The sequence below is a fragment of the Mucor velutinosus genome (genome assembly GCF_035048745.1).
Source record: "Mucor velutinosus strain NIH1002 chromosome Unknown tig00001563, whole genome shotgun sequence".
Taxonomy (NCBI): domain Eukaryota; kingdom Fungi; phylum Mucoromycota; class Mucoromycetes; order Mucorales; family Mucoraceae; genus Mucor; species Mucor velutinosus.
This window is the reverse complement of record NW_027041904.1, coordinates 1,338,163-1,365,670: the sequence shown is the minus strand read 5'-3', so window position 1 is coordinate 1,365,670 and position 27,508 is coordinate 1,338,163. Positions and strand designations below refer to the sequence as shown.

At 40.4% G+C, this 27,508-nt stretch overlaps 10 protein-coding genes across 10 annotated transcripts; 6 read left to right on the top strand and 4 right to left on the bottom strand.

Moving 5' to 3' along the window:
* Positions 1-99: 99 nt before the first annotated feature.
* On the bottom strand, positions 100-797 carry AHA1_2 (Co-chaperone; the record flags this gene model as incomplete). The annotated part of the gene is made up of 3 exons (XM_064828296.1): positions 100-340; positions 404-517; positions 577-797. 3 exons carry the CDS (start codon positions 795-797, stop codon positions 100-102), a joined length of 576 nt encoding a protein of 191 aa, XP_064685498.1.
* Positions 798-906: 109 nt separating this feature from the next.
* ATC70_009055 (uncharacterized protein) lies at positions 907-1,572 on the bottom strand (the record flags this gene model as incomplete). The annotated part of the gene is made up of 3 exons (XM_064828295.1): positions 907-1,020; positions 1,073-1,414; positions 1,471-1,572. The coding sequence occupies 3 exons, from the start codon at positions 1,570-1,572 to the stop codon at positions 907-909; spliced, it is 558 nt and encodes a 185-aa protein (XP_064685497.1).
* Positions 1,573-2,900: 1,328 nt separating this feature from the next.
* Positions 2,901-4,419, bottom strand: ATC70_009054 (uncharacterized protein; the record flags this gene model as incomplete). Its single annotated transcript, XM_064828294.1, has 3 exons — positions 2,901-3,650; positions 3,706-4,331; positions 4,392-4,419. The coding sequence occupies 3 exons, from the start codon at positions 4,417-4,419 to the stop codon at positions 2,901-2,903; spliced, it is 1,404 nt and encodes a 467-aa protein (XP_064685496.1).
* Positions 4,420-6,180: 1,761 nt separating this feature from the next.
* On the top strand, positions 6,181-7,747 carry ATC70_009053 (uncharacterized protein; the record flags this gene model as incomplete). The annotated part of the gene is made up of 6 exons (XM_064828293.1): positions 6,181-6,376; positions 6,436-6,707; positions 6,767-6,934; positions 6,986-7,124; positions 7,209-7,340; positions 7,395-7,747. The coding sequence occupies 6 exons, from the start codon at positions 6,181-6,183 to the stop codon at positions 7,745-7,747; spliced, it is 1,260 nt and encodes a 419-aa protein (XP_064685495.1).
* A 521-nt stretch (positions 7,748-8,268) lies between these two features.
* Positions 8,269-9,171, top strand: JIP5_1 (WD repeat-containing protein jip5; the record flags this gene model as incomplete). Its single annotated transcript, XM_064828292.1, has 5 exons — positions 8,269-8,272; positions 8,345-8,417; positions 8,497-8,806; positions 8,869-9,075; positions 9,157-9,171. 5 exons carry the CDS (start codon positions 8,269-8,271, stop codon positions 9,169-9,171), a joined length of 609 nt encoding a protein of 202 aa, XP_064685494.1.
* Positions 9,172-9,612: 441 nt separating this feature from the next.
* Positions 9,613-10,490, top strand: ATC70_009051 (uncharacterized protein; the record flags this gene model as incomplete). The annotated part of the gene is made up of 2 exons (XM_064828291.1): positions 9,613-9,615; positions 9,954-10,490. The coding sequence occupies 2 exons, from the start codon at positions 9,613-9,615 to the stop codon at positions 10,488-10,490; spliced, it is 540 nt and encodes a 179-aa protein (XP_064685493.1).
* Positions 10,491-11,312: 822 nt separating this feature from the next.
* On the bottom strand, positions 11,313-13,469 carry ATC70_009050 (uncharacterized protein; the record flags this gene model as incomplete). Its single annotated transcript, XM_064828290.1, has 4 exons — positions 11,313-12,165; positions 12,243-12,860; positions 12,913-13,396; positions 13,451-13,469. 4 exons carry the CDS (start codon positions 13,467-13,469, stop codon positions 11,313-11,315), a joined length of 1,974 nt encoding a protein of 657 aa, XP_064685492.1.
* A 1,535-nt stretch (positions 13,470-15,004) lies between these two features.
* On the top strand, positions 15,005-16,828 carry GCN3 (translation initiation factor eIF-2B subunit alpha; the record flags this gene model as incomplete). The annotated part of the gene is made up of 3 exons (XM_064828289.1): positions 15,005-15,513; positions 15,575-15,808; positions 15,862-16,828. 3 exons carry the CDS (start codon positions 15,005-15,007, stop codon positions 16,826-16,828), a joined length of 1,710 nt encoding a protein of 569 aa, XP_064685491.1.
* A 636-nt stretch (positions 16,829-17,464) lies between these two features.
* On the top strand, positions 17,465-17,938 carry PYC1_2 (pyruvate carboxylase; the record flags this gene model as incomplete). The annotated part of the gene is made up of 1 exon (XM_064828288.1): positions 17,465-17,938. The coding sequence occupies one exon, from the start codon at positions 17,465-17,467 to the stop codon at positions 17,936-17,938; it is 474 nt and encodes a 157-aa protein (XP_064685490.1).
* A 5,593-nt stretch (positions 17,939-23,531) lies between these two features.
* On the top strand, positions 23,532-26,934 carry ATC70_009047 (uncharacterized protein; the record flags this gene model as incomplete). The annotated part of the gene is made up of 11 exons (XM_064828287.1): positions 23,532-23,838; positions 23,910-24,161; positions 24,217-24,317; positions 24,375-24,695; positions 24,746-25,030; positions 25,089-25,196; positions 25,257-25,477; positions 25,540-25,850; positions 25,906-25,958; positions 26,138-26,704; positions 26,764-26,934. The coding sequence occupies 11 exons, from the start codon at positions 23,532-23,534 to the stop codon at positions 26,932-26,934; spliced, it is 2,697 nt and encodes an 898-aa protein (XP_064685489.1).
* Between the last annotated feature and the right edge of the window lie 574 nt (positions 26,935-27,508).

The following is a 27,508-nucleotide window of genomic DNA, read 5'->3' as shown; positions in this document are numbered from 1 at the left end:
CAAGTGTACTTTATATGTTTGGAAATAAATTACAATTTTTTATTCTGATCAATGTTTGCTTCTATGAGAAAATGGTATTTAAACAATATAGTACAACTCTTATTTCTTGGCTTCTTCCTCCCTCTTCTCATCCGAGTCTTCTCCAGACTCCTCCTCCAGATCACTGTCTTCAAAATCAAAATCGCTGTCTTCGTTCTTGCCAACAATACCAGATACATCATCACCTCTCTCTAGTTTACGCATGTAGCTTCTTCTTTGGCGAAGAGTCATTCTACTCAACATACGCTCCATCTCTTGACCTTCTCTCATCTCATCGGCATTTGTTTTGATCTCATCCTTGCTACAAAAAATCATGCAGATCAGTACAAGCTCCTCCCATGATTCACTCATTAATTGCACTTACGATACCAAGATTTCCTTGGATTCTAAACATTTGGCACAAACCCCTTTAGAGCGTGCGCAATTATCACAAAGAACATGATATGCCTCTTTGATGGCCTTTTCTTGACAACAGGTACTATATATTTGTGATGAATAGGCATGATATGGTATTATTAGCTGCGATTGCATCATTACCATCTCTTGACAGTGGTTAAAGGCTTATATTTCTTGTATTTCTTACGCCACAAGATGACATCTGTACAGCGCTGGCAGAGACCGTATACAGGTAAAGCTGCAATTTCTCGGGACTTCTTAGAGTTCTTGTTGGCCTTCCAGCTCGTTGTATTTTGATGAGCTTGTCCTTTCTTGGCGTTGTTACCTTTACGGTTTGAGCCTTTGTTTTCGTATGTAGACATGCCAAAAAAAGAGTTTGTCAAAAAGCACCACAAGATCATAAGAGAAAAAAGTTTATTCATGTCTTTTTATGTAACAGTCCTATTAGATGATTACAAGTCACCGTATACTTCATTGTTTCTCATCAGCGAGAATGATCTCTTGCTCCAAATTAGAAAAGATGTCAATGCCAGCTTCCAGAGAATCAATCAAGATATTTAGACGAGGTCCATTGAAGTTAGGTTCCTGCAAGAGCTGTTAGTATCGCAAAAGCGTCAAATCAATCAATTAATCCAACCTGTCTGATTTGATCCAAATCAGTACCAAATGCTTGAGTAACTTTGGTCATGTAAAGATCTCTAAATTTCTTGGTTGTACTCTGCTGTTCGTTGAACACTGGTGCATCCTCTTCTTTGTCATCCTCAGCTAATTCTTCTTTATCTCGATGCTCTTTATCCTCATCATCGTCAGAAATTTGTTCTGCATCTTCAAGTTCCTCATCTTCATTTTCATCCTCCTTGTCAACATCCTCTTCAGATTCACTATCCCCATTCAAATTATTTACAATATCCTCTACTTCATTAGGATCCATTTCTTCGTCAAGATTATCGAACAGTCCTTCCTCCTGCTTCTTTTCCACCTATTCAGAACGTTACTCAGCATACTGCGTCAAAATTGGTGTTTAACTATATTTACATGATTTTCGACGGGCTGTGTCTTCAATGCCTTTGCAGGCTTAGTCTGTAATTTCGAATTGGCACTTCTCTTTCTGTTACTGGCTGATTTTGTTTGCGCCATCGTTTATGCTTCTGTATTTATGGAGGTATAATAGTAGAGAGGGTTTAGAGTAAAAATATTCTCTGCTTTGGGCTAATGAGTGACTAGTTTGCTGAATTAAATGTGGCGGTCTTTACGACAAATTAGGATTGAGTTTGCTCAAGCAGATCGTATAAGGACGGAGATGCCCTGCCTTGTTGATGCTTTATATACGACTCTGGAAAATAGGTTGCAACGTAGCTTAGTTACATAAAACTCTAAACAAAAGGTGAATTAAGAGCATTTCAAAAATGGCCAATGAATAAATAGTACTATTTACAATATTTGATTTGACGAACATACTCATAATCTCCCAAAGACACCCTCAACAGAAAAATTGAAGTCAAGCCGGCTGAAAAGTACTTTTGTACAATCACACATTTGGCAACAATGATTCAAATATCAAATAGCTGACCTGACGGAGATACAATTAGTTTGACAGCTGCCTAAAATAGAAATGGTTCCTGAATTTGATTATAACTCCGTTAATACTGGCTATCTCTGTACCTTAGATTCTGTCAGAGGATTATTCAAAAAGGACATTGATAATAACAAGTGCCGTCTAGTATATCAATTAATACTTTGGCCAAATATCAGATACAGTATTATAAATGCTGTCATTATGTCCTAGCAAACTCGAATAATTTGCAGATGCTCGATTTTTGTTTGCGTCCAGATGTATCGGGATCCTCACACATGTAACCGCGACAAGAAACGCTTGGCAAATTTCTAGCCGACCCATCTCTTAGACCCGCATCCTATACGCTAAAAACTTGAAATGTATATATAATATAGATGCCCAGCTCCTAATTTTCTCGACTTGATATTTGATGATTGAGGACAACTTTTGCCCATGAAAGAGAGGCTCCAAGCAGAGTTTTCGAAATTGTACACTCTGCTATAGTGAAAATTTCGGACGCTAAGCCGAAATCACCACACAACAATCTCATATAGTTTCGACAAGCGGTTTGGGAACCATTCGACATTGATCTAATGAGCAGTGCTGAAGTTCCCATTGGCTAATGAACAAAGGATTACGATCAACGTCCTCCATAGATGTACGACAAACATACTATGACGTTATGAACCGGTTTTTGGGTCGTGAAGTCTGAATAGAACAAATTAATATGAGTTTATTCATGAAATAAAAAAGGCGTGTTATTGTTACATTTCGCGGTAGAGATTACACAAAAGAGAGTAAAAGTTATACAAAATAAAGCAAAGAGGGAGAAAAGAGCATATACATATATAATATAAGGGGGGGGGGAATCAAGTGCAATGTAAATCTATTAAATTACGGCAGGTAAAGGTTAAGGAGGAAGGTGGTGACCAGGTTCCCAAAACACAGTGATTTCGCCATCCCCTACTGTAGAGGAGGAATTGGAACTCTGTATTGATACTTGACTTGGATTATGAAGTAAGATAGGTGGAGGGGGGGCTGGTGGACAAAAGTAGACATCAATTCGATCGCTTTGAGCATCATTGTCTTCATCAGTGGGAGTAGATGGATCATGTAAAGACACTTGAAAAGGCGGTTGTTGCTGTTGATCAATGACAGTACGAATAGATCGTTTCCGAGTGATGCCACCTTCTTTGCTTGTTATAGTATTGATACGCACCATCGTGGGCTTAGCACAAACGACTTTGACATCTTCTGAGGTGACACTACCAACACGGGTTATCGAACTCGAATGAGAAGCTGTCGAATTATTCTTTTTTACTGAAACAGCCCTCCTTATTTTTACTGTTTCGTTTTCATCGCCACTGTTGCTGTACTTATCGTCATCACCGTCATCATTAGCGGCGCTTTGTGTATTATAAAATCGATTTGTTGCGGGTATAGGGCGATTGTCATACTTGGTGACCTTGACAGATGAGGCTCGACTCAAGAAATCACCATTGTCTGCGATTATCGTTGGTTGAATATTAAGGGATCGTCGAATTAGCGTGGTACTGGACGGACTAGACGGATCGGGTGTGTCAAGATGCGGGATTTGGAGGGACTGAGCACCTATGATAAAAGGTGATTGGGGATGATCGTAATTGACAGAGTCTATAACCTAGATTTGTGTGAATGTTTTCAGTTAGACAGTTAGTAAATGTAAACAAAATCACCAGCTCCTGATTCTTGTTATTGAATCCAAGAAAGGAAACTTTAGGAGCCTCCTTAAAGAAGATTGTGTTCCATACCTGTTGATGCCAATGATTTGAAATGGGGGTGGCGGATGACGATGAATTGGAGGAATATTCAGAGATGGGTGGTAGTAGAATGGATGCGCTTTGTAATGCTGATGGAGGGGGAGGTAGTACGCTGTTGATATCAGATATGATGATGGGTGGATGTGGTGGTATATAGGCTTTTTTCTCGTCCTGCTGTTGTTGTAATAATATTTTCTGTAGCTTCCGTCGTCTATAAAATACAAATCCTGCTACGGTAACTGCAATCAGAGCAAGCACCACGAGACCAGTTGTTAGGCCAGCTATTAACGCGGTTTGCTGATGATCGTTATTAGCATTAGAACTTGCTTCGAAATCAGTTGCTGTAACTTGCAATTGATTGCCGTCTATACAGTAAGTTGGTGGACAGGTTCCACATTCAGTTACAATCTTGTATATGCATATCTGATCCGCATTGCATGCTGGCGTGCACTCTCTTTTACAGGTTCGTGGTGGGTTGCAAGAGTGCGAATTTGCAATTTGCTGAGTCAAACTGAAGTTTCGAGCGATGAGTTTGTTGGTTCCTACTATCAAATGTCAATTTTGTGATTTTGCTTTGTGTCATTTCGCATTAAATCACATACCTTTTATTCGCTTGTGGTTTCTATGCATTCTATTGCTATACACATGTAGAGAATACAAAGGGGAGTTGAATCGAGCCAAGCAAAATGAGAAAGAGAGAGAAGAAAGCGGAAAAGAAGGGAGTTGCAAAGTTCGCTTAATGTGTAGAATGTGGTTGAATGCGTGTACTGTGCGTTAAACTAGGTCACAGCCCTTTCAAAAAGATGGGTCCCCTTCTCAGTTACACAGCCATGCTTATGCCACACCTATTGTAGAATCACGATACCTCGCAAGGCTCTATCTACATCCTACCAGCACTTACCTAATGTGCTGTCAATTTGCCTCAGTGTTCGAGATTTGAGGCAGGATAGGTTGGAACTTCTCAGTCAAGTGATATGGGTAACTTCCAATGTTGGCATTGCACTAATAGATTTGCAATAGAAAATAATGCTGATATAACTGCTACAATCGCATGCTCTTGCCTTGTGAAAAAGTATGGGATTAAGCCGTCAGAAAGAGTGGTTTTGACTACAGGTTTGTAGTGAACAGTCTGCATTTATTTATCAAATGGGTACAAGAAGATGTTGTGTCAACTTGGTTCTTGATACAATGGCGCCAAAAGATCGCAATGAGTATCAGCCTCATACTCGAGCAACTTCACAGCACAATAGCAAGTTGCGCATGCATATTCGCCTTCAAACGTACATTTGCTTCACATAAAAGACTAGAAACAGAAACCCACACGACCTAAGGTCATTGAGGAATCTAGATCCCTCGCACAAAAAAAAAAAAAAAAAAAAAAAAAAAAACTTGAAACGCTTAGTAAAACACCTTATCTGACCCGGGGTAGATGCTGATGAGGAGTGGGCTTTTTATTTGCAACAAAATTTTGGGCCGTCTTTAGTATTCCTGGCATATTAACGCTTTTAGTAGGCACAATAAACTGTATTCTTTCTTGATGTATGTATAATGCAAAGATGCACTTGCAATCATCTAAAATGCGCATGTATTCTTAATAATTTGCATCCACATTTCTGACAGGTCTGATAAAGAAAGCAAATCCCTTGCTGCAGAGGCTCAGAAATCCATCCAAACGCTAGAGAATCTATTAGACGATAATGGGAAACTAAGGGAGCTGCTATCAGAAGAACCTAATTTATTTAAATTCTCTGAAAAAGCAAAGATACAGACTTACTTATCTGCCAAACCGTAGGTGCTAATGTATTTTCAAGGGTAACGTCTAATAATAAGCACCGCTAAAATTGCATTCATCTATTCAAGGAAGCCTCAAAAAGATGCAGTAAGCAAATATAGCACTTCATAAGCATGAACACTGTAAGATTCATGTAGCAAAATTTTGATCAGCACAGCAAGCGTGGACGCAATCCAAATGATTGTACAGGTCTTTCAACATCCACATGATCGTCATTCAATATTTTGATGGATAATACCCCATCTTTGTCAATAAATACAAAGGGCTTTAACACACAATAGTGATACTTGCCATTTCAGAGGTTTTTCAGAGCAAACCTTCATATATTTAACCGTTTTTGAAACCTGCTTGTACAACAAATGGACTCCTTCCATTTTAGATTTCCTCACGAGGGTAAGAGCCATTGCTCATGATTGGATAGCGGTCTTTCTACCTCGTAGATGATAGGTCATTATTACGAGCCCAAAGCAAAAAAAAAAAAACAGTATAAATGGTGCCTATTTAAATGTCTATTTATCACTTTCTCTTTTGTTTCGTTATCATCATCATTTTATTTGCCTTTCATGGACAAATAAACTATAAAAATCAATAATTGCAACATGAAGTTTGGAAAGCAGATGGAGACAGCAGCTTTTGATCTCCCAGAAAACTGGAGACCACATCTTATTCATTACAAGACATTGAAGAAGTCTATCAGATTAGTAGTGGACGAACTCGAATCAAGAGGTTTGTCCACAGAATGGCTGAATACTTTGGATACGGATGAAGCAATGCGTCTAGACTATGTATTCGATGGTAACTGAAGTATTTGGAGTTCTGTAACATCCCTTAGTTAAACATTGTTTGATTTATAGGTGATGTCAAAGATCCTCACCCATGTATCAAGATTACCATTGATGATCCCACTTCCATCGCAGCTGTGGAAGAGCCTGCTTTGCTAAAACTGATACCCGTTACTGAACAGCTCAATACTGAGCCGTTGTCCATCAAGATTGAACTTGTCCGTGATTCTGAGTTCTTTCACTTACTCTTACATGAGCTTTCGCATGCCGCTGCGCTCCATGACAAGGAAAAGAGCAGATTCCTGGGCGATGTAGATGCACTGGAGAGCCAATTGACTGTCGCTGTAATGTGTACTAGCTATGTTTGCCGAAATCATGCGATATTAACACCTTTGATTTGCAGGCATCTCCTCAAAAGAAAGATTTGTACGCTTGGAGAGAGATTTTCAATCTATATGTAGAGGCTCAGATCTTCAGAAATGAAACCGAAGGTCAATACTCTCCTCAATCTTACGAGAGAAGCCAAGAAAAACTCGAATGGTTTACAAAGGAATTGGCCAGGATGAACTTGGTATTGTTTAGCATGCGTATGAGATGCCTACATATTAATTGATCTGTATAGACAAAGAAGCTGTCATCAAGACCTTCCAAAAAGGCATTGACTCAATTCCTAGCTATCAATGCTCAGCTCGTCCATTTCAAGCACTTTCAATCGTTGAATCAAACTGCTATGATCAAAATTCTAAAGAAGCATGACAAGCGTAGTGGTTTAAGGCATGATCAGAGCACCAGATCAATCAATTATTTCTAAACTAACATTGCTAATTATTTCAGTGCGACCTCAGAATTTCCGTCATTTGCGAAAAACAACGCTATCTTTGTCGAAGGGATCTTGATGTCTCTGTTCAATGCCATCCAGACCAAACTGATTACCATTGTACCACAACCTGATGATTACGACTGTCCTGTGTGTTTCTGTAAGTTTGCCCACATTGCATAGTTTTGGTTTGATAGCCAACAGATTTGACTAGCCATCGCTTGGAGGCCAATCCGCCTGGAATGCGGGCACGTCTTTTGTGTCAGATGTCTGATCAAGGCTCATCGGAAACGCATGTACAACTGCCCTATTTGCCGACAAGAGCACGCAGTGGGCAATGCGGATGCCAACAATTTGGACCAAACGCTTCAAAACTTCATGATGCTGTACTTTCCCAAAGAAATCAAAGAAAAGCGCAAAGAGAATGAGCGAGAACAAGCAACCATCAACAAGCAACAGTGTGTCAGGCATACTCTGCCTCCTCGCAGATTGGCACATAGCACATTTACAACTATTCGAAGCAGCCCCTCTTCGCTACCCCGCAATTCCAACTGTAACATTATGTAAAAACAAAAAGCAGACAATCTCATCGTACCAATGCCAAACGTAATAGTATTGTAAATATACCTTGGCCCAATATCGTTATCATGTAGCTCTTGAATTTGAATAAATTGTAAGATCTTGAATCAAAATTGCTGCATGTCATTTCAGCTATGTTTTTTTTTGTGCTCGTACGAGGAGGCTACAATGGGATAGCATTTACTCAAATGTAGAGACATTCAGGTACTACCAAAAGGACACTGGACAAAAAGTGCCAATGCAGCTCCTTTCTCACACTGCCGCCCGATCAGCACTGCTCATGCGCTATAAATAAACGTACCCAATCCTGCTAAACGAATGGCCTCATTGACGAGCTTCAATTGCCTCACTAGCAGCATAATGCGCCATTTGAAGTTCTCTCAATAAAGAGGAATCCTATCCATAAGCCACTTGATGGACCGGATTACTTTGCTCGGAGTATGAGATTCTCAACAAGACAAAAGTGAAATCAGAATGCAGAAGCATCAAGTTCCTTCTCTAAATACACCATGGGTAAATTGACATGATAACCATCCATCAAAGCATCCATCCATGAAAGACTAATATCAATCCATCTGCAAACAGGTATCAGTCGTGATTCTCGTCATAAGCGTAGCGCTACCGGTGCTAGACGTGATCAATACAGAAAGAAGAGAAAGTAAGATTTTTTTTTTTCAAGCCTTGCAGCCATCTACAACCCAATGTGCCATATTAAAACGACATTCTCTATCTTTTAGGTTCGAGTTAGGTCGTCAATCCGCCAACACCAAGTTGGGTGGTAAGCGTATTCATCTTGTCCGTGTCCGTGGTGGTAACTTCAAGCGTCGTGCTCTTCGTCTTGAATCTGGTAACTTCTCTTGGGGTTCCGAAGGTATCTCTCGCAAGACTCGTGCCTTGACCGTTGTCTACAACGCCTCCAACAACGAGTTGGTCCGTACTAACACTCTCGTCAAGGGTGCCGTCATCCAAATTGATGCCACTCCTTTCCGTCAATGGTACGAATCTCACTATGCTATCACTCTCGGTAAGAAGTCTGCTGATGCTGCTGTAAGTACATGATTTTATGAGAGATTTTGAGTGGAATGAGTATATTAAACGCTCACATGCAGGAGTCTACCGCTGAGAAGAAGTCCAAGAGCGTTGAGAAGAAGATTGCTGCTCGTGCTGCCACTGCTGCCATCGATCCTCTTTTGAACGATCAATTCAATGCCGGTCGTCTTTACGCTGTCATTGCTTCTCGTCCCGGTCAATCCGGTCGTTGTGATGGTTACATTCTTGAGGGTAAGGAACTCGAGTTCTACCTCCGTAAGATCAAGGTAAGATTTTGACAGATTTCAAGTGCATTGCGAGCGGGTTACCGACTAATACTCTATATTTTTTTTTTGCAAATCAAATAGTCCAAGAAGCATTAAGTTTCTTATTTTACATTTATAAAAATAAAAAGCTTTATATTCACTGTGGTTTTTTATAATAAAAATTCCCAAGGTTTAAACTATTTATGAATCAAGTGCTGCAACATTTTAGCATATCACTATGGGATTTTGACATATTCATGCTAAATTTAAACGTTCAATTTGTGACGAAATGCATGGCCATTGTGTCGACCTTATTTCGCTCAAGATCAAGACATTTCATACGAAAAAATTTTGCCGCAAATGTATATTACATATGCTAAATGAAGAAGCTGGTTGCTACAAAAGCAGTTGACATCTCCCGGACCGAACTGCATGGCAGATTCAGTGTGTCAAATAGACTGTAGCTGGGAAAAAAAGGGCCGGCCAACCAAATTTATCATCAAGTGAATAGCTATAGGCGTTGATTCTCCCTCTTTTAGCTTCGATATAGTCCCAACAATGGTATGGTGAACATCAATAACATGTAGATGGATCTAGCATGCTTGAAGAATGTATGGGGATGCGCTGTACGATAGATGGATGGATTGATGGCATTGTGGATCACGATGGCCATGTGTTTTTATGTTTGACAGCCAAAATCACTATTTGGATGACATGAGGATAAGAATGGATTGCATCGAGTTGATACTCTTCAACACGCTACGCAGCACGCCTATAAATAATATACACCGTAACTCCCATACATTCTAATGGCATTGAATCTAGATCTGAGGGAGGGGAAGGGGGGATATGGCATGGCAATTGGCATGAATGCTAAACAAAACCATCACTTCACATAGAGCGCCGAAGAACAGAAGGTTACCAAGAACCCCATGCGCAACCTCCAAATTGAGAAGTTGGTTCTCAACATTTGTGTTGGTGAATCCGGTGATAGACTTACTCGTGCTGCCAAGGTTCTCGAACAATTGACTGGTCAAACTCCCGTCTACTCCAAGGCTCGCTACACTGTCCGTACTTTCTCTATCCGTCGTAACGAAAAGATTTCCGTTCATGTCACTGTCCGTGGTCCCAAGGCTGAGGAGATCCTCGAACGTGGTTTGAAGGTCAAGGAATACGAGCTCAAGGCCCGTAACTTTTCTCAAACCGGTAACTTTGGTTTCGGTATTGACGAACATATTGATTTGGGTATCAAGTATGATCCTTCCATTGGTATCTATGGTATGGACTACTACATTGTCATGGGCCGTCCCGGTAACCGTGTCTCTCGCAGAAAGCACTGTAAGGCCAAGGTCGGTGTCAAGCACCAAATCAAGAAGGAAGAAGCTATGGAATGGTTCAAGCAACGTTTCGATGGTGTCATCTCTTATAAGGCTTAAATATTTTCCCCCCTTTTTTTTATATAATAAAAAACAATCCAGAGATCTATTATATTTATTTGTGTTGATGTATTGTGCATTTTGTGTATGAGATGGAATGAATAGTTGGAGGGATGGATATGTGTAAATGTGTGTGTGTGTGTGTGTGTGTGTGTGTGTGCGTGTGTGTGCGTTGTGCCTGGATGTGTTATTACTCTAAGGGTGCTTTGGCAGTTTGCCATGGTGTTCGATCCATTGGACAATTCTCTCCTCTTGTTGAACTTTGGAACCAAGTCAGTATACAGTGTAGATGGAAAACATGGCTACATTCTCCCCAAATGAGTGGACAATCATCACCAGGTCTTTTACAGTTAGGACAACAGCCATCATACGCAGAATGACATATGCCGCATACATCATCTCCTTCTTTCACGTCCCAGGTCCATTCTGCAACCATCGTACAGGATTCGACTTTGATTTTCATTCTGACAAAATAGCGTAATTCGTGTACAAAGAGAAAGGCTATCTCATCGTCAACACACCTGTTTATTTAATAGATTTAATGGTCACATTCAGCATTGCAATAGATTGCTTTGAGCAGCTTTTGATCTATCCAGAGCAGCAATCTAATGAACTATACGTCTGTATTCACAATGAGGTGACATGCAGGGAGTTCAATCACCCATAGTCTCGCAAAGACTGATCGATGTAGCAATGTAGCTTGTGCGTAAGTGTCAAAAGGTTGTATGCAGTGGCAGCGTGCTGCAATGTGTATTTATTCATTTGATTACACAGAACAGAAGGCTTAATCATTGAGTTATTCACTAGAGATTTAGAGTATAGTTAAGAGATTGGAGTTGTTTCTCTTGCCGATCTAATGCTATTCTCTTCAGATGATACGGGGGACGTTTGTCGTGTGAAAGTGTCCGGCAATGAGGATGTATCAATGGTATCATTCAAGGATGAGGAAACAGGAGATGTTTGTCTTGGAAAGTCATCATCGTTGGTATTGGGTTGTTGGACGGCAACTGCCTCAGTGACAGGCATAGCAGTAGGCTCAATAGGCTCTACTACAGACATTGTAGCTGTAGGAGGACTATCAGCTGCTGTGAAAGCGTCATATTGTTTGCTGAACCATTCCTTAATACCGGCCAAAGAATCGTGCTGCTCAGAGATGGTGCCATTCACAGCTGCCTCAAAAGCTACAGTGTTGTTCAAGATCCTACCAGTAAAATCCTTCTGAACAGCAGTAAGGTCAGTTGCATTACCAAACAGGACTTCAGCATTGATGCTACTTCCATTTACATTAGTGAGATTGAGGCGAGGCAAAGAGCTATCCCAGTAAACATCTTCTTGGACCAAACTAACGAGTGCATCTATGCGCCTGCCAATGACCTCAGGATTGGTGAGGTTTTGAATGATTTGACTAAGAATGTCCTTGAAATCCTGTGCAAAATCAGGTACTTGCAAAAATCCATCCAACAGAGGTCGATTTTGGCTATTGAAACCAGGATATGTGCTGACATTTCCACTCCACAAGTCTGACACGTTGAAAGCAGCTGTGTTGCCCATGGTATTTTCCATAGTAGAAGGAATAAAAGTAACATGGGATCCGTTGGGGTTATTGTAGAGAAAGTAGTTTCTTGCTGCTGTAATGTAGCCATTCGTATTACCGAGTAAAACTTCTAATGCAGCACTGTATAGATGAAAAACAATAGATCAGCATCAGCGCATGAAAACAAAAAGAAGCAACTGACAGCATTAGTAACTAACCTTTTCAAGAAACTGGAGGTTTCAAGATATCTGTTCCAGGCTATAACAGGTTCCACATTATCAACGGTATCAGAGGCATTTGTGAGAAATTGTGTGAAGGCAATGAGGCTTCTGAAACTAGTGCGGCTGTGTCTGATATCAGCTGTTTGTTGAATGGAATAGTGGTTGTTGGGAAACAACTCGCTGCCATCTGTGCTCTCATTGTACTTGGATTGATCCTCCCCTAAAAAGTCGAGTGTCGCATTGTAGTCGCCAGAATAGAGGATGCCGTTTTCATATACACCAGAGCCACCACCAAACTCATTTCGCAAGAACTGGGTTTTGTAATCTTCCATTAAGCCATAAAGACCGTAAGGTTGATCGTTCATAAAGACACGGACAAAGGAGAAGCCGGGTACAGCGAGTCCTGCTGCTCTAGCAATATCTGAAGCAAGATGCTCCCTTAGATAAGAAGGATCAGACGCCAGTGATCGCAACAAAAGGTACTTGTGAGAACCCAGTGTCTGATTTTTGTGAGAGACATCCAGTTTAAAGGAAGGTTTAGGCAGATATCTCGACTCGGGAGTAGATCCAGAGACACTGACTTGCACCTTTTTGTATTTCTTCACTTGATCAGGGCTACTTTATGTTAGTACATGGACATATAGTTGCTTTACTGTATCACACTTACGTAATATAGACCATGTCCATGGACACTGGATCACTTCTACAGAGATTATCCAAGGCCTTTAATTTGTAATTGCGAGCAGATAAGTAGATGGTTGGGATTTGGCCCTCGACATGTAATCCAGAATCGCTCCTGTCCAAAGACTCGATGGGCTCAAGAACCTGCGGGAGTGTAGGTACATCCATGGTGGTCCAAGTGCGATTGTAGAACTCGTTCAATGTGGCATTGCCAGACACGGCTGATCTGCTAAATGTTTCTTTCTCAATGACACTGCTCTCATCGTTCAATTTGACGTATTGATAGTGCTGTCCAGAGGGAGCAGAGCCTGTAAAAATCAAGGGGCACTCACCGGATCTGTTCAATGGATAGGTTTGATTGTCAACCATGACACCAACAGACTGTCCTAGAACGACAGGCGCAATGACATTGTATGTGGTGTTTGTCGCTTGTGCTGCTGCAATGGAAGTGAGTGCAGCAATGCCTGCCACTGAGCTTTATGTGTTAGTCGGTGTGCATTGTCATTGCGCAAATCAGGACTTACGTGCTACCAACGGATTCATGGTTGGGTGTAATTACAAAGAGGTGCGGAAATTATGTCGTCCAAAAGTGCATTTATATAAGGCAATGGATGTTTCAAATTGGGGTCGTATCATTTGTCCGGTTTTACATTGAAATGACATTTGATTAGCTTCATCCGACGGATCCAGCAAAAAAAAAAAAAAAAAAAAAAAAAAAAAAAAAAAAAAAAAAAAAAAGCAAACTTGATAAACCATGGAGCAGATCACAAGAGAAGAGAGGCCATAATGAAGCAAATCTAATGTGGGTTAAGGTCCCGACAGAACCAGCTATTGTTGCAATGTGTCATCAACCAAGATAGTAGCCGCGGTTGAATGTGTGTTGATAATTTGTACAAAACTTTTTGTTGTTCAGTTTCAATCGCCTTGAAAGAGAAATGTGCCACTAGGCCCAGCAACTATTTTTAACCTGCAAATGAAGCAGGTTTGATGGCAGTCATCACAGACTGCACAGCTCAACTGAACCATTTGAGGCGCTCGATGCATGGATTTGTTTGAGATAATGTTGTAGGCAGTATCGCGTGCGTGGTCAGGTTACTGGTAGAGAACATGTATTATGCGGCAATCCTTTGAAATCCAAGTTTTTTTCAAGGCAAATTTAAGGGCACCACCTGGCAGCGATTATATATATATCAAGAAAAGGAGGAAAAACGGCTACTAAAAGATGCAACTACTTATAAGCTACCAATTGAGAAGAAAAAAAAAGCTTATTTATAGCCAAAATAAAACTGTATTTAGCTGAGGAATGTCCCATTTATACATTTATTGTCAAACCGAGAATTCACAAAAGTGTAGCTTGCTATAAAGAGAGTCCAACATCGTTTATTGATTCCAAATGCAGTAGAGAATGAAGGAATTACTTGGTAAAACCATCAAGATGTGTCATTCCATAATCAAATTGCGACTGCGATCATTTGCATATGATTTCTCATATCCCAAATCATTGAGGATAATACAACACTACATGATATTGCCGTCTGATTCCAAGAAGCTAAAATCAGGGATGGCTATGCAAGCGTGATCACCAGCTTGCATCCTATAAAAGCGTATTGCCAGCCACACGAAATTTGTTTGTAGTTATCAGCCCTTGTTTTGTACAACCTAAAAACAGAAAAAACCCAACATTAACAGAATATAATGAATACAGTGCCATGTCTTATTTGCCCTGATATGATTTAATTTATTGCAAATTTCAAAAACCAGACAGAGCTCCCTGGAATGGATCCCTCAATGCGATTTGGAATGACGATATATTAATCAGAGGCAAAAAGCAAAGCTCACTAATAGACCATAGTACGCTGAGCATAGCATTAGTGCAACTGTGTAATGACAGAAAAAAGCTACACGTGTTATGGTTCATACAAACCCATTTGTCCCACCCAACAGGAGCAGTGATGCTATATTGCTCTGAGGGAGCATGAAATCAACATCAACAGCAATCATCAGGTATAAATAGAGGGCTTGATGTCTTGCTCTCACTCTGCCTCCTTCTTATTTCTACTTTCTTTATCAATCTATATATGCTTCAAAAACCACAATTGCTAGTGTTACTGCTAGGCATCTCAAATGCAATTGCACAAAACATAACCTACAAAGTAGTGACAACAGCCATTGACCATGATAGTCCACACGCTATGGGTGTACTCATTGACAACTACAAAGTGCCATTTCCATTGATCGCATCGGATGACATGCCATACATCTACACAGGCAATGCACCCATTGCAAAGACTGGATACAGTTATGTTCGTTTCAACAAGGACTCACAATCACTAGAGGAAAGAGAAGCATTCACAAGAGGTGCTATTGAAACAGACTCCATGTTTGAGTTCTACAACAGATCTCGCAACACATATAATGTCCCTGAATTGCCTCAGCTATACGAGCCCGTCAATGCCATGCATAGAGTGGCATCCAACCTACATTACAGCGACAGAATTCCAACATTTTTCCTTTCTGGTGACATTTCTGCTATTCAAGCCAATTCCTCTAAAGGCATTGATGCAGCAGTAGATGTTACCTATGTTGGGTACGTCTAGTGAACTCAGAGGAGCCAAATGGCATATGACTAATATCTTGTTGAACGACAGTTTGGACGAGGCCAAAACCCTTAAAGGGGCAAAGATTCAGCTGTCTGGCCGTGGTACTAGAAATCTTCCCAAGGCATCCTACAAAATCAAGTTTAATAAGAAGGACATGCTCTTTGGCTACAGAAAGATCAAGTTTCGCTCTCTCACGACGGACCCATCGTATATTCGGGAGAAATTAGCCTTTGATGTAGCAGAATCATTTGGACTTCCTACTACCCGATATTCCTATGCCAGGTAACATGAATTGCATTTTCTATTTTCTGCGCAATATACTAAATATAGATCAGGCTGTTCATCAATAACAAGCCTTATGGTCTCTTTGGTCTCGAGGAAGATTTCTCTAATCCTTGGGTTGCAAATGAATTCAATAATGGTGTCAAGGAGGGCTTCAATCAAGGCATTCTCTACAATGGTGCCATTCGCTCTAACCTGGAATACCTTGGTGAAAGTGAAAAGCCTTATCTTGCAGTCAAGGTCAAAAGATTTGGTGACACGGCATACAGCATCAAAGCAAAGCCCACACAGGGAAAAGCAGACATGAAAAAGTTGATTGCTTTGACTAAATTCCTCAAAAACGCTCCTTCTACGGAGCCAAATGCTGTAGCTATCTGGAATCAACATTTGGACACAGACAGTGTACTCAGAAGTCTTGCACTAGAAGTATTTTTGGGAGATACCGATGGTTACATCAGCAGTGGAGATAACTACTACATTTACGAAGACCCAGCTCATCAAGGTCGATTTGTGTACATTATCTACGATCTCGATTTGACTCAAGGCTCTGCTTCTCGTCACTATGTTTCTCAAACATTGAAGGGAGACTACACCAAATTCTTGGGCTACAGTGAAAAAAGACCACTCTTGCACCAGATTCTTAAGGTGCCTGAATTCAAATCAAAATTCGAGTCTATTCTTCGCAATGTCATTCAAAAGCAAAGAGATAACCAAGACTTTTTATACCAACGCATTGATGCTCTCTCTGTCATGCTCCAGGAAGATGTCGCCTGGGATAAGTCCATCTCGAGAGAAAGCCGTGAAAACACCGTGAGCCAGTATCTGGAAAAAATCATTGAAAATGGCAAAGAGAACAATGGCAAACCTGCTGAAGCAAATGTGGTTGATTACTCTGAGAGAATCTTGTATAACGATATCCCATTTGATACTGCCGTCAATGGCACTATCAATCGCTTGACCATTATGGGTTTGAAAGAATGGTACTCCAAAATGGTTGAATCCTACTCTTCGTTTGTATAAATAGTTTATGTATACCAATTTTACCTAGTCACCTCCTAATAAATGTTTGCTTTACCCCTTGATTTCATGTATTTATACATCTAAAATTCATTTTAAATACAACAGTTACCGAGATTGATGGACAAGAGGGAGCTTTGGTGTAGGATGCCGTCATATTGAGTAGTGCAAAGGTGTATGAAATCATCGTCCTTCACATCCAAGCCAGACTCTGTAACGTCATTGATTTATGCCATTTAAGTGATATGTTCTAGGGCGCAATGACATGTTTATATATAAATGCCATTCCAATCGATGTATTTATAAACAATAAAATTAATACTAATTAAAAAAGGAGGAGTTCACAGTGTGATTTATAAATTTAGGCAAATGTTATATATGCCATTCTTTAGATAGAATGTTTTGAACCGCCAAAAATGTGGTCTTTTGCTGCTGATCCTGTGTTATGTGCACCTATTTTTAACTCACAACCAAAGAGTTAAAATAAACAAACAGGAGCATCTGAAAATGTAAGTAGTTATATTTATACTTGAAAGGCATAGTGAGGAGTAACTTATGTCATGGTGTAATTTGATATAAAATAGAGCTCTGTCTCTTACTCTTTCTCTTTTCTCTATCTTACATTTACTTTTGTCTACAATGTCTATTACTACTTCATGCTTAATAACTAGCAACGCTGCTTGCCGCAAACGAAAGAGATCGTTGGGCTCACATGTCCGTTTTTCTACTCAACCACAAAGTATTATCTACACCTACTCACAGTCAGATTATGATCGCAGTGGGTTATCATCGCCCGAGATCCAAACACAGCATGACAAGCAGAAATTCATACTAGCATTAGCCATCAATTTTGTCGGTTCTGTCGCTTCTCCTCCATCTCCACCAGCAGAGCAACCAGCATTCGTCAAAAAATCAAAGAACAAGAGACCCAAACTCTCAATTGATACAACCAACTTGCAAGGCCCTCTATATTTTACAAATATGACAACAAATCATCAAAAGAAAGCATTAGCATCACCGCCATCACCAGTGGAGGGAGTTGACGAACTTGAAGAACTTGATATCATTACCAAAGAGAATACTCGAAGAAACAGCTTGCCGCTGGTATTGTAAGCTTTCCACAGATCCAATAGTGTACATACATATATATATACATAATACATACAATCCTTAATACACGCTGCTGTTTGCACAAACCTAATAAATACAATTCATTGGCATGTTTAACTATATTTCGATATTATCTATATATTTATAAACATGTGTACGGTTGGTTTCATTGACACATAAAGCTGCTGGATAAACACCAAATCAATTAAAGCATGGCGGTATTACGTTACATGCACATGTACATTTTAACTTTTTCTTTTACTATGCGATATAGTATAATGAATGTAAATTAATTGAGTCAGCCTTGGAAACCAGCCATAAGTGAAAGAGTCTCCTTCAACAACTCTCCTTTCATACAGTGTTCATTGTGTTTTAAATCATCTCTTCTTAGCCTTCCACTCCCTGATATTAAGTGATCGCCATAATGAGGATAGTAAATGATCCATGTTTATCTGTGCCAAGATGCAAGTGAAAGTTCACTGTGCGTCTCTTTTTATAGCATTTACAAGGAAGACGTGTGATAAATTATTTATTGCTAGTTTGGTATAAATGTTGCAGGGAACTAGTGTCTATCCTTGAATCATCTATCTAATCAAGTGGCCCCTTTTTAACCGGATTAGTTGTCAATGATAAGCTTCATAAGTGTTATGCCAACTTGAGATATTGATGCTTTAAAATTCTTCATTCGGTCTCAAGTGTTCATTCCAGTAAATTTTCTCTCGATCTGCTTGGGGATGGCACTGTTTGCCCTGTCGGATATAAAGCCGGAGTGTGCGTTATGCCGGCCGATTGCTTGATTTATCCTTGGAAATCTTCGTAACTAAGAGGGCCCACTCTTCACTCAACAAGGAGTACGGTTGCTGATTGTTGATGAAAGTGATTGTATATATTTTGCCGTAGTGCTGTGCGATTGCTTCAGGCTTCTTTTTGGCTCTTCCTTCGCTACTGCACTGCCATTTAGACATTCCACTTTTGAGCTTTGCAAGTCTGCCGCATTTTGATGTCGAATCACGCCGTTGGTCACCTCTATGAACAGATGAGAAGCAACTCTGCCAGCCATTCTATTGCCTTCTTTTTGTTTGAAGGCAGATTTATGATAATTGCCGTAAGTGTCCACTGCTACAGGCTGATGCTTCAAATGGTCTAAATAATGAGAGCTGTATCTCTGCTTTGAGTATATCCTCTTCTGGTCATATTTGGTTCTAACCTGTTGGAAACGTCGAATCCATCGCACTCTTTGTCTTTAAATATTTCTCTGTCTTGTTAGCATCTGTTTACATGAAGGAGGATTCTCATGTTTTTCGAGGCACTGATGTCTGCAGCTGCTAAACTGTTTGTTAGTAGTAGAAAGAGAGAGAGAGAGAAACAATTCTTTAGGCAACCAAAACAACTCACAATGCATATTAGCGATCATTCAGTTGATAAATTATAGTGGCATGTCGATGAGATGGCATTTACAATGTTATTCATTAAATGTACTATACAATGGGGTCCTATAGCATGCATCCTCAAATTTTTATTTCTGGTTTTTACCCACATGGAAGGGCCCTTTATGTACGACTCATTCTACAATGGTTCATACCTATACCATTGCAAAACAGTTTATATGTGGGTATGCAGTTTACATGCGTTGCCTCTTACTACTCGCTTGTACGCAAATCACAGCAAAATCTGGATGCATTTGGGGCTCGAATTTTCGTGCTAGATGCCATTTTAGATTGTCAGAATAGCACCAAACACTTGCTCTCATCTGACAGTTACTTTCTGACGCCTTTGCTCAACTTTTTGGGGACCCAAAAAGACATGGCCAAAAATCGACCAAAAAGCATGAGGGGCACCTCATGGTTTTCAACAAAAATCAAACAATCGCGTTTTTGACCCCAAAAATGAAGACTTTTACTATGGTATATATTAAATCAAAACGTTTCTCTCGGTCCAAAGCAACCATGGAAGGCTTGTGCTTGAGTCCTTTATATGCAAAACCTCTACATTTTTGCCAAAAACGACATTTCGTATTCTCAAACATTGCTCAGAAATCCTATTCATAACACCTTGTTTGATTTGCGTTGGTAGATGCGCCTTGAAAAGCACTCCAAGGAAGCTTAAGGAAGTATGGGATGATCAGCACAATTTTATAGTCCAATAGCGCAAAATAAGTCGACAGAGTTGCAAATCGACCAAAATTAACGAATTGAAGCAGAAAGCTGAGCTGAGATTGCAGCAATTTTGGCGGCTGCTTTCCATCCTGATTGTGAAGGTAGCCTATGCTGTTGGGAGGGCTCATGAGAAGGGGATAGCGAATTGAAAAAAGTACAATCGCTCAGCCTAAATACCTCAGTTTGCTTTTTTGGTAGTAAAATGTGCCTATAAAGTTCAATCGTTGCAGTTTTCGAATCTCAAATAAACCCCTACTAAATGTGAATGCAAGATGGTCTCAACGGCAATGAGAGTAACTAACATAATATGCAGCAAGATTATAGAGTCATTTGTTCAAATTTACTTTATAAAAACACAATGGTTGCCTCAACCTTAAATGCATAGCAGCTGCGGCCATGTACATGTTCTAGCATTTCAGAAAAGGGTTCAACATTTCATGATGGTAATGATTTCAGTGGTTGTAGCGCGTCTCGGGCTACTTCTTTATCTCTGAAGATTCTTGTTCGTGGGCTCCAGTGAGTCGCACCGTTCTCTATGGTTTTTCTCTAAACTACATGCCCTGTGGTTCCGCCCTGCACAGCGCTATCAAATTCAACGATGAGCCCATCCTTTAATTTAGCACAGTCGATTTAGATCAGAAAATTGTCTTTTGTTCCACAATCCCTATCTTCAATAACAGTATGTAGAACTGGAACAAGGTTTGGAGTGTAGTCGAGATACGTAATATTACCACTGTTCTCAGTATCATAACATAATAGATTTATAGTCCCTAGGCACTTTCACAGCGCTAATATGGAAACTAAGTTGCCAGGTATTTGTTAGGCCTAGCTCATATATGATCAACCAAGCCTCACCAGCTAAAATTAATTCAACCCCAGAATCATAGTCTGTTCTAGATTGGACAAATCTTAGTAATTTTGGACTCGATCGAGCTATTTTTTCAGATTCGACTAAGTGAAGTATGATAATCACCCCATGCTTCCTTAAGCTTTCCTGGAGTACTTTTCAAGGCGCATCCAATGGTACTAAGTAATATAGATGTTTTGGATAAACTTATCGAATAATTTATGAAAATATGAAAAGAGGTTTCTGGCAAAAATGTCGAAATTTTACATATCAAAGTTCCACAAAGATGATTTCAGAGGTTGCTTTGTATCGATAGAAACATTTTGATTCAAGATATACCATAGTAAAAGTCTTCATTTTCAAGATGAAAAACGCGATCGTTTGGTTTTCGATGAAAATCATGAGGGGTACCTCATGCTTTTTGACCGATTTTTGGCCATGTTTTTTTGGTCCCCAAAAAGTTGAGCAAAGGTATCAGAAAGTAATTCTTAGATGGGAGCAACTATTTGGGGCTATTCTGACAATCTAGAACGGCTTTGAACGCGAGAAAACGCAGCTCAAATGAACTCAAATTTTGCTGTATTGGCACACTCTTGACTAAAAAGGGATAAGATCTGTAAGATACTTGCCCGTATATGAAGCAGCTACGTGTATATGGATGTAGAGCATCATATAAGAATTAGATCCACAGATAGTATGAAAAGTTTTCATGTGTAAGTGGAGGGTCAAAATGAAAGTAGCAATATGTTGACAAGATACGCAAGGGCAATCGGTAGCGCGAGCAACTGCTGCGCAGATTGGTTCTTACCGAAGCGAAGCGAAGGCAAAGAGCCGTCCAAAGCATATACGCTAGTATATCTTAATATAAACCCAGGTTCTTTTATTAATGAGCACGCGAGACAGATACTCATCATCGCTTGTATTGATCTTCAAACTCTTCAAAAGACGGAGAGACGACAGCGTAATGAACAGCTTGAATGGCTCTACCATACGAACAGCATCAATAGTCAGCTTCTCAAGATTAGGGCTAAATCCATTTTCAGCCAAGCAGCAGCATGTTTAGCTTATAACTTGTTGTCCGTGTGCAACAAGAGCTAATACCGAAGTTTTGAATCCATCAAATATAGGTAAAGTGTCCCTCTGGTGACTGAGTCTCGACGCTATAGTTTTTAACAGAACCAGATCTCTTGGCTTGTCATCCTGGATCATCAAGCAACCTAGTACACGTCGTGTCCTTATCATGCACTAAGTTCAGCTTGGACTTAACAGGCATTGCTTCATATCCAGGCTCAAATCTACGACAATGAACTTTGACGACAGAGAACCGTACATCAAGTATGCATATCCGCATGAAGCGCCGGGATTGTGTCTAAAATGGAGCTTGGACAGTTCTCAAATTGTGTCTGGTGATGCCGATCATAAAGGGAGGCTGTACCATATTGAAACAGGCAAGCAGGTGGAATTTGCTCATCATGAGGTATCTATCAAACCAATAGTGTTTGCGGGTTACAATTTGATGGTGACAGACAGTCGGGGCAAAACTATCAAATATTGGGATATAAGAGCGACTGGTTCAGCTGGCATACTCAGTCTTTCAAAACGAATCTACACGATGGATGTATGTCGCTCATGGATTGTTGTGGGTACAGCAGATAATAGTGTGCATCATATCGATACCATGGCTCCAGACACCATCATGAAGACCATGGCATCGCCATTGGAGCACCAAATGCTGAAGATAAGATGTTTTCTAAAAGGAGACGGCTTCGCAATGTCGTTGATTGAGGGAAGAGTAGCGATAGAGTACACAAAGCAAATAGATCAAGCGTTACAAGGGCTTTTAGTATTGTTGTTTATATTGATTGTTTATTTGTTTGTATTAATCATGTAGAAAGAGCTTCACCTTCAAATGTCATCGAGACGAGAATAATATATTTGCAGTAAATGATCTTGATTTCCATCCCAGTGAGCAAGGTACCTTATTAACAGCAGGATCAGACGGAACTATCAATATTTGGAAAAAGATAAACGGCAAAAATCAAAGGCATATAGCAGGGTGGATGGACACATTTCCTGTGCAGCATTCAGTCGAGACGGGATTGCCTTTGCTTATGCAGTCAGCTATGATTGGTCCAAGGTACGGCACACGCATGAATCATGATGCTCGGGAATTATTCAATAACATCCCCAAAATCAAGGGGTACAAGTTTGCAACAGATACCAACAAGATATACATTCATGACATGGAACAATTTGAATGAGCTTTTACGCCCAAGATGACGATTTGTTTAAGCTCGCACAGTTCAACTTGAAATAATTCTAATTTAGAGCAGAAAATTTGTAGCACACGAAATAAATACAAAATGTCAAATTACAGTGAGAGGATGAGAAACGCTGCGTTTTAAAAGCACAGCAATGCAATTAGAGAAAAAAGCTTAATATATATAAATTTCATCATATTGGTGAACCCGTGATAAGACAAGAAATCTATTTGAATGAGCAATATAAATACATGACCTATTTCTTTTTTTTTACTGAAATTTCCATCTCTTTTACTCTTTTTTCTTTGTTTCCCCCTTTCACATCACATCGCATGAATAGCAATCAACAGGGGCCCACTGAGAGATCTTCTCTGTTGGATAGAAGGAGATCCTCTCAAATGCGCAACAACAGGCATTATACCGAAGGCCAAAACCTGTCCATACCATTGCCATCTCCATTTAGAGAACAGGAACCAATTGCGTTTCCTGCCGCTCACAATGCTACTACTACTCCTTCTCAAGACAAACACAGATTCAAGTGGTTCAACAAACGAACAGGCTTTTACGATGAAGATCGGCAGGACTTGGTCAAGGAAAATACAGGTGTTCGTGTGTGGAGTGAATCGTACTCGAGTATAGGTAATTGTCTGATTTGACAGCATGTGCTATACAATAGCATTGCCGGTTGCTAACAGGCTCTTGGCATGTAGATTGGATCCATGACAGAATCAAAGAGGGCGTGCGAAGACGGAAATTTCGAGATACTCCAGGATTGCGGGGCGAGCTAATGAAGGCAAATGATGCATCACAGGCATGGATCTTGGTGATACTTATCGGGGCTGCTGTTGCTGCTATTGCATGGTTTATTGATGTTGTTCAAGAATGGATGTCTGACCTAAAACTAGGCTACTGTACCACCAATTGGAGATTGAATAGTAACTTTTGCTGTTGGGAACAAAAAGGTACACACGCTCTATTTCAGAGTTTCGCAGTGATAAAATTAACGCACTATTGCAGAAGGAACATGTCATGCTTGGAAAACGTGGCCCCAAGTATTCGGAGTGGAGGGCAAGACTGCAAGCTATTACACTGCAATGGCCATGTACACTGCATTTGGTGTAGGTATTGGTAGAAACAATCGATTCAGGAGCTAAATTAATTCCAATTTCATTTAGTTGTTGTTTTCATTAATTGCTGCCTTAATGGTCAAGTACACGGCTGAAAAGGTCAAAGTGCGTAGACCTACCAAAATGCAGCCATTCTCCAAATCACCTTCTATGGCGTCTATACCCTATGATGAGGTCAATGATAATGATGACCGTCTGCATGCTGCTCCTTTACACAAGGATGTAACTGCTGATGAATCCCTATATGAAACCAAAAACGCCTACTACTGTGCTGGCTCTGGTATTCCTGAAGTCAAGGTCATTTTGGGAGGCTTTGTTATTAAAGGATTTCTGGGTATCAAGACACTGATCGTCAAGAGCGTTGGAATGGTAATAACCCTAATTTATTTGTATATACCGTATGCTAACATGGCCGCCAGATATTCTCTACATCTGCCGGTTTGAATTGCGGTAAAGAAGGCCCATTTGTGCACTTGGCTTGCTCGGCAGGCAACATTGCATGTCGACTCTTTCCCAAATTCAACAAGAATGAAAGCAAGCGACGAGAAATCCTCAGTGCTGCTGCTGCTGCAGGCGTTGCAGTTGCATTTGGTGCGCCAATAGGTGGTGTTTTGTTTAGCTTGGAGGAGGTTAGCTACTATTTTCCAATGAAGACCATGATTAGAAGCTACTGCTGTGCCATGGTAGCTGCTATTGTCCTCAAGGTTAGACCCGAAACATGATACAAACAAAAATTCCCAGAAAACTGAACCTTAATCATAGATTACAGATCCCTTTGGTACTGGAAAAATCGTGCTATTCCAAGTTTCATATGACAAGGAATATCACTTATTTGAGATGGTACCGTTGATCTTGTGCGGTGCATTCGCTGTAAGTGGTTCTTTCTATGCCTGGCTCAATACATGACATACTAACGCTCTGTTTTGCTAGGGGTTTTTTGGTGCATTTCTGACCTACTTCAACATCAAGTTTCAGCACTTTAGAAAGAGCAGCAGCCTCAAGAAATACCCAGTAACAGAGGTATTGGGCATCATGCTGCTGACTGCCTTGGTGAGCTACTGGAATCCGTTCTCGCGTATGGGTCTCAGTGAGTTTGCTTACAACCTGTTCTCTGAATGCACAGCTACCAACGACAATGGCGGTCTCTGCGCGTAAGAAAATGCTCCATTGGTGATCGCTCGTAGGCATGTATACTCATCTCTTATATCAATAGACGCACTGTGGCAGAGATACCCAATCTACTCTACCTGTTGATGACTACCATGGTAATCAAGATGAGCCTCACTGTGGTCACATTTGGCTGCACTGTTCCTGGAGGCATATTTTTACCGAGTTTGATCATTGGAGCTATCACAGGGAGAGTGATAGGTTTGATTATGCAATACTTGACTCTAACGTATCCAAATGCATGGCCGTTCACAGCATGTGCCCAGGATCTCGCAACACGTGGAGAGTGTGTCATTCCTGGAGTCTACGCAATTGTGGGAGCTGCTGCTGGATTGGCGGGCGTGACAAGAACAACCAGTAGGTGCAAAACACATCTGTTCAGATGCAATCGAGTGCTTATCATATACTGTAGTTTCTCTCGTGGTTATCATGTTTGAGTTGACGTATTCTCTAACATATGCACTAGTAAGTCGCAAGATTGAGTACGTATTGCATTACAAAGGCTGACACGCTTCTTTCCCCCCCTACATCAACTTTAATTTGTTTGTTTGGGTGTTTTCATTATTTAGCCTATCATGATTGCTGTGATGGTAAGAATCTACAAACGATGCCAAACGCACATCAGATACTGATAGTCATCTTAGGTGGCCAAATGGATAGCTGATGCCATGTTTGTCGAAGGCATCTACGATCTGCTCATTGAGCTCAAAGAATACCCGTACCTGGAGGCGAGAAGAGAGTACGTGCACACAATGACCATTATGAACATTACCGAATATCTCTCCACCATTGATGTGAATACGCCCATCACCATCAACAAACTGAAACAAAAGCTCAAAATCATTGGCGATATGGGCTATGCGGAAGATGGCGGATTTCCCATTTTGAGTGATGGCGATATTTTGGAAGGTTATATTGCCACGAGCGAAGTCAGCCATGGATTAGAGCAACTAGAAAAGACCTTGGGATCCAGCATGTCTGAAGGTGAACTCGGTCAGGTACCTTGCTATTTTGATAGACTCATGAACGACACGGCAACTGGTGGTGTGTCTGTTCATCATTCTTCCGCAAACATGATCAACCAAGACCTAAAGACACCAGTGCGAGACTTGCTACAAGTAGAGAATATGATGGCGGATCACCATAACCAACCGGAATCAATGATCTCAACTAGACAATCATTGAATGACTTTTCACAATACATAGATCATGTAAGACATCATTCTCACTAGTCGCGTAATAGCTGCTAACCTCACATGTCCATTGTCAGGCACCGCTCACCATTAATCAGAATGCTTCCATGACGTTATTGATGGACATGTTCACTAAACTAGGCGCAAGATATGTTTGTGTCACTCATTCGAATGGAAGATACTTGGGGATCATTCACAAGCGTAGACTGCTGGCTTATTTAAAGGAACTGGACGAAGAAGATGAATAGACAGCTATTGTAGCAGCAAATAACCTTTACACATAAATATATAGTTTTCTTCAATGTATAATAAACCACTTATCTCTTTACATAATTCCACTAATAGTTGCCAAGATTTCATATAATGACTCACGTCTGTATCAGTAGGGAAAGCTCAAATTTGGACAGATAATATGCTTGCATTGCCTCTTACTACTCGCTTGTACGCAAATCACAGCAAAATCTGGATGCATTTGGGGCTCGAATTTTCGTGCTAGATGCCATTTTAGATTGTCAGAATAGCACCAAACACTTGCTCTCATCTGACAGTTACTTTCTGACGCCTTTGCTCAACTTTTTGGGGACCCAAAAAGACATGGCCAAAAATCGACCAAAAAGCATGAGGGGCACCTCATGGTTTTCAACAAAAATCAAACAATCGCGTTTTTGACCCCAAAAATGAAGACTTTTACTATGGTATATATTAAATCAAAACGTTTCTCTCGGTCCAAAGCAACCATGGAAGGCTTGTGCTTGAGTCCTTTATATGCAAAACCTCTACATTTTTGCCAAAAACGACATTTCGTATTCTCAAACATTGCTC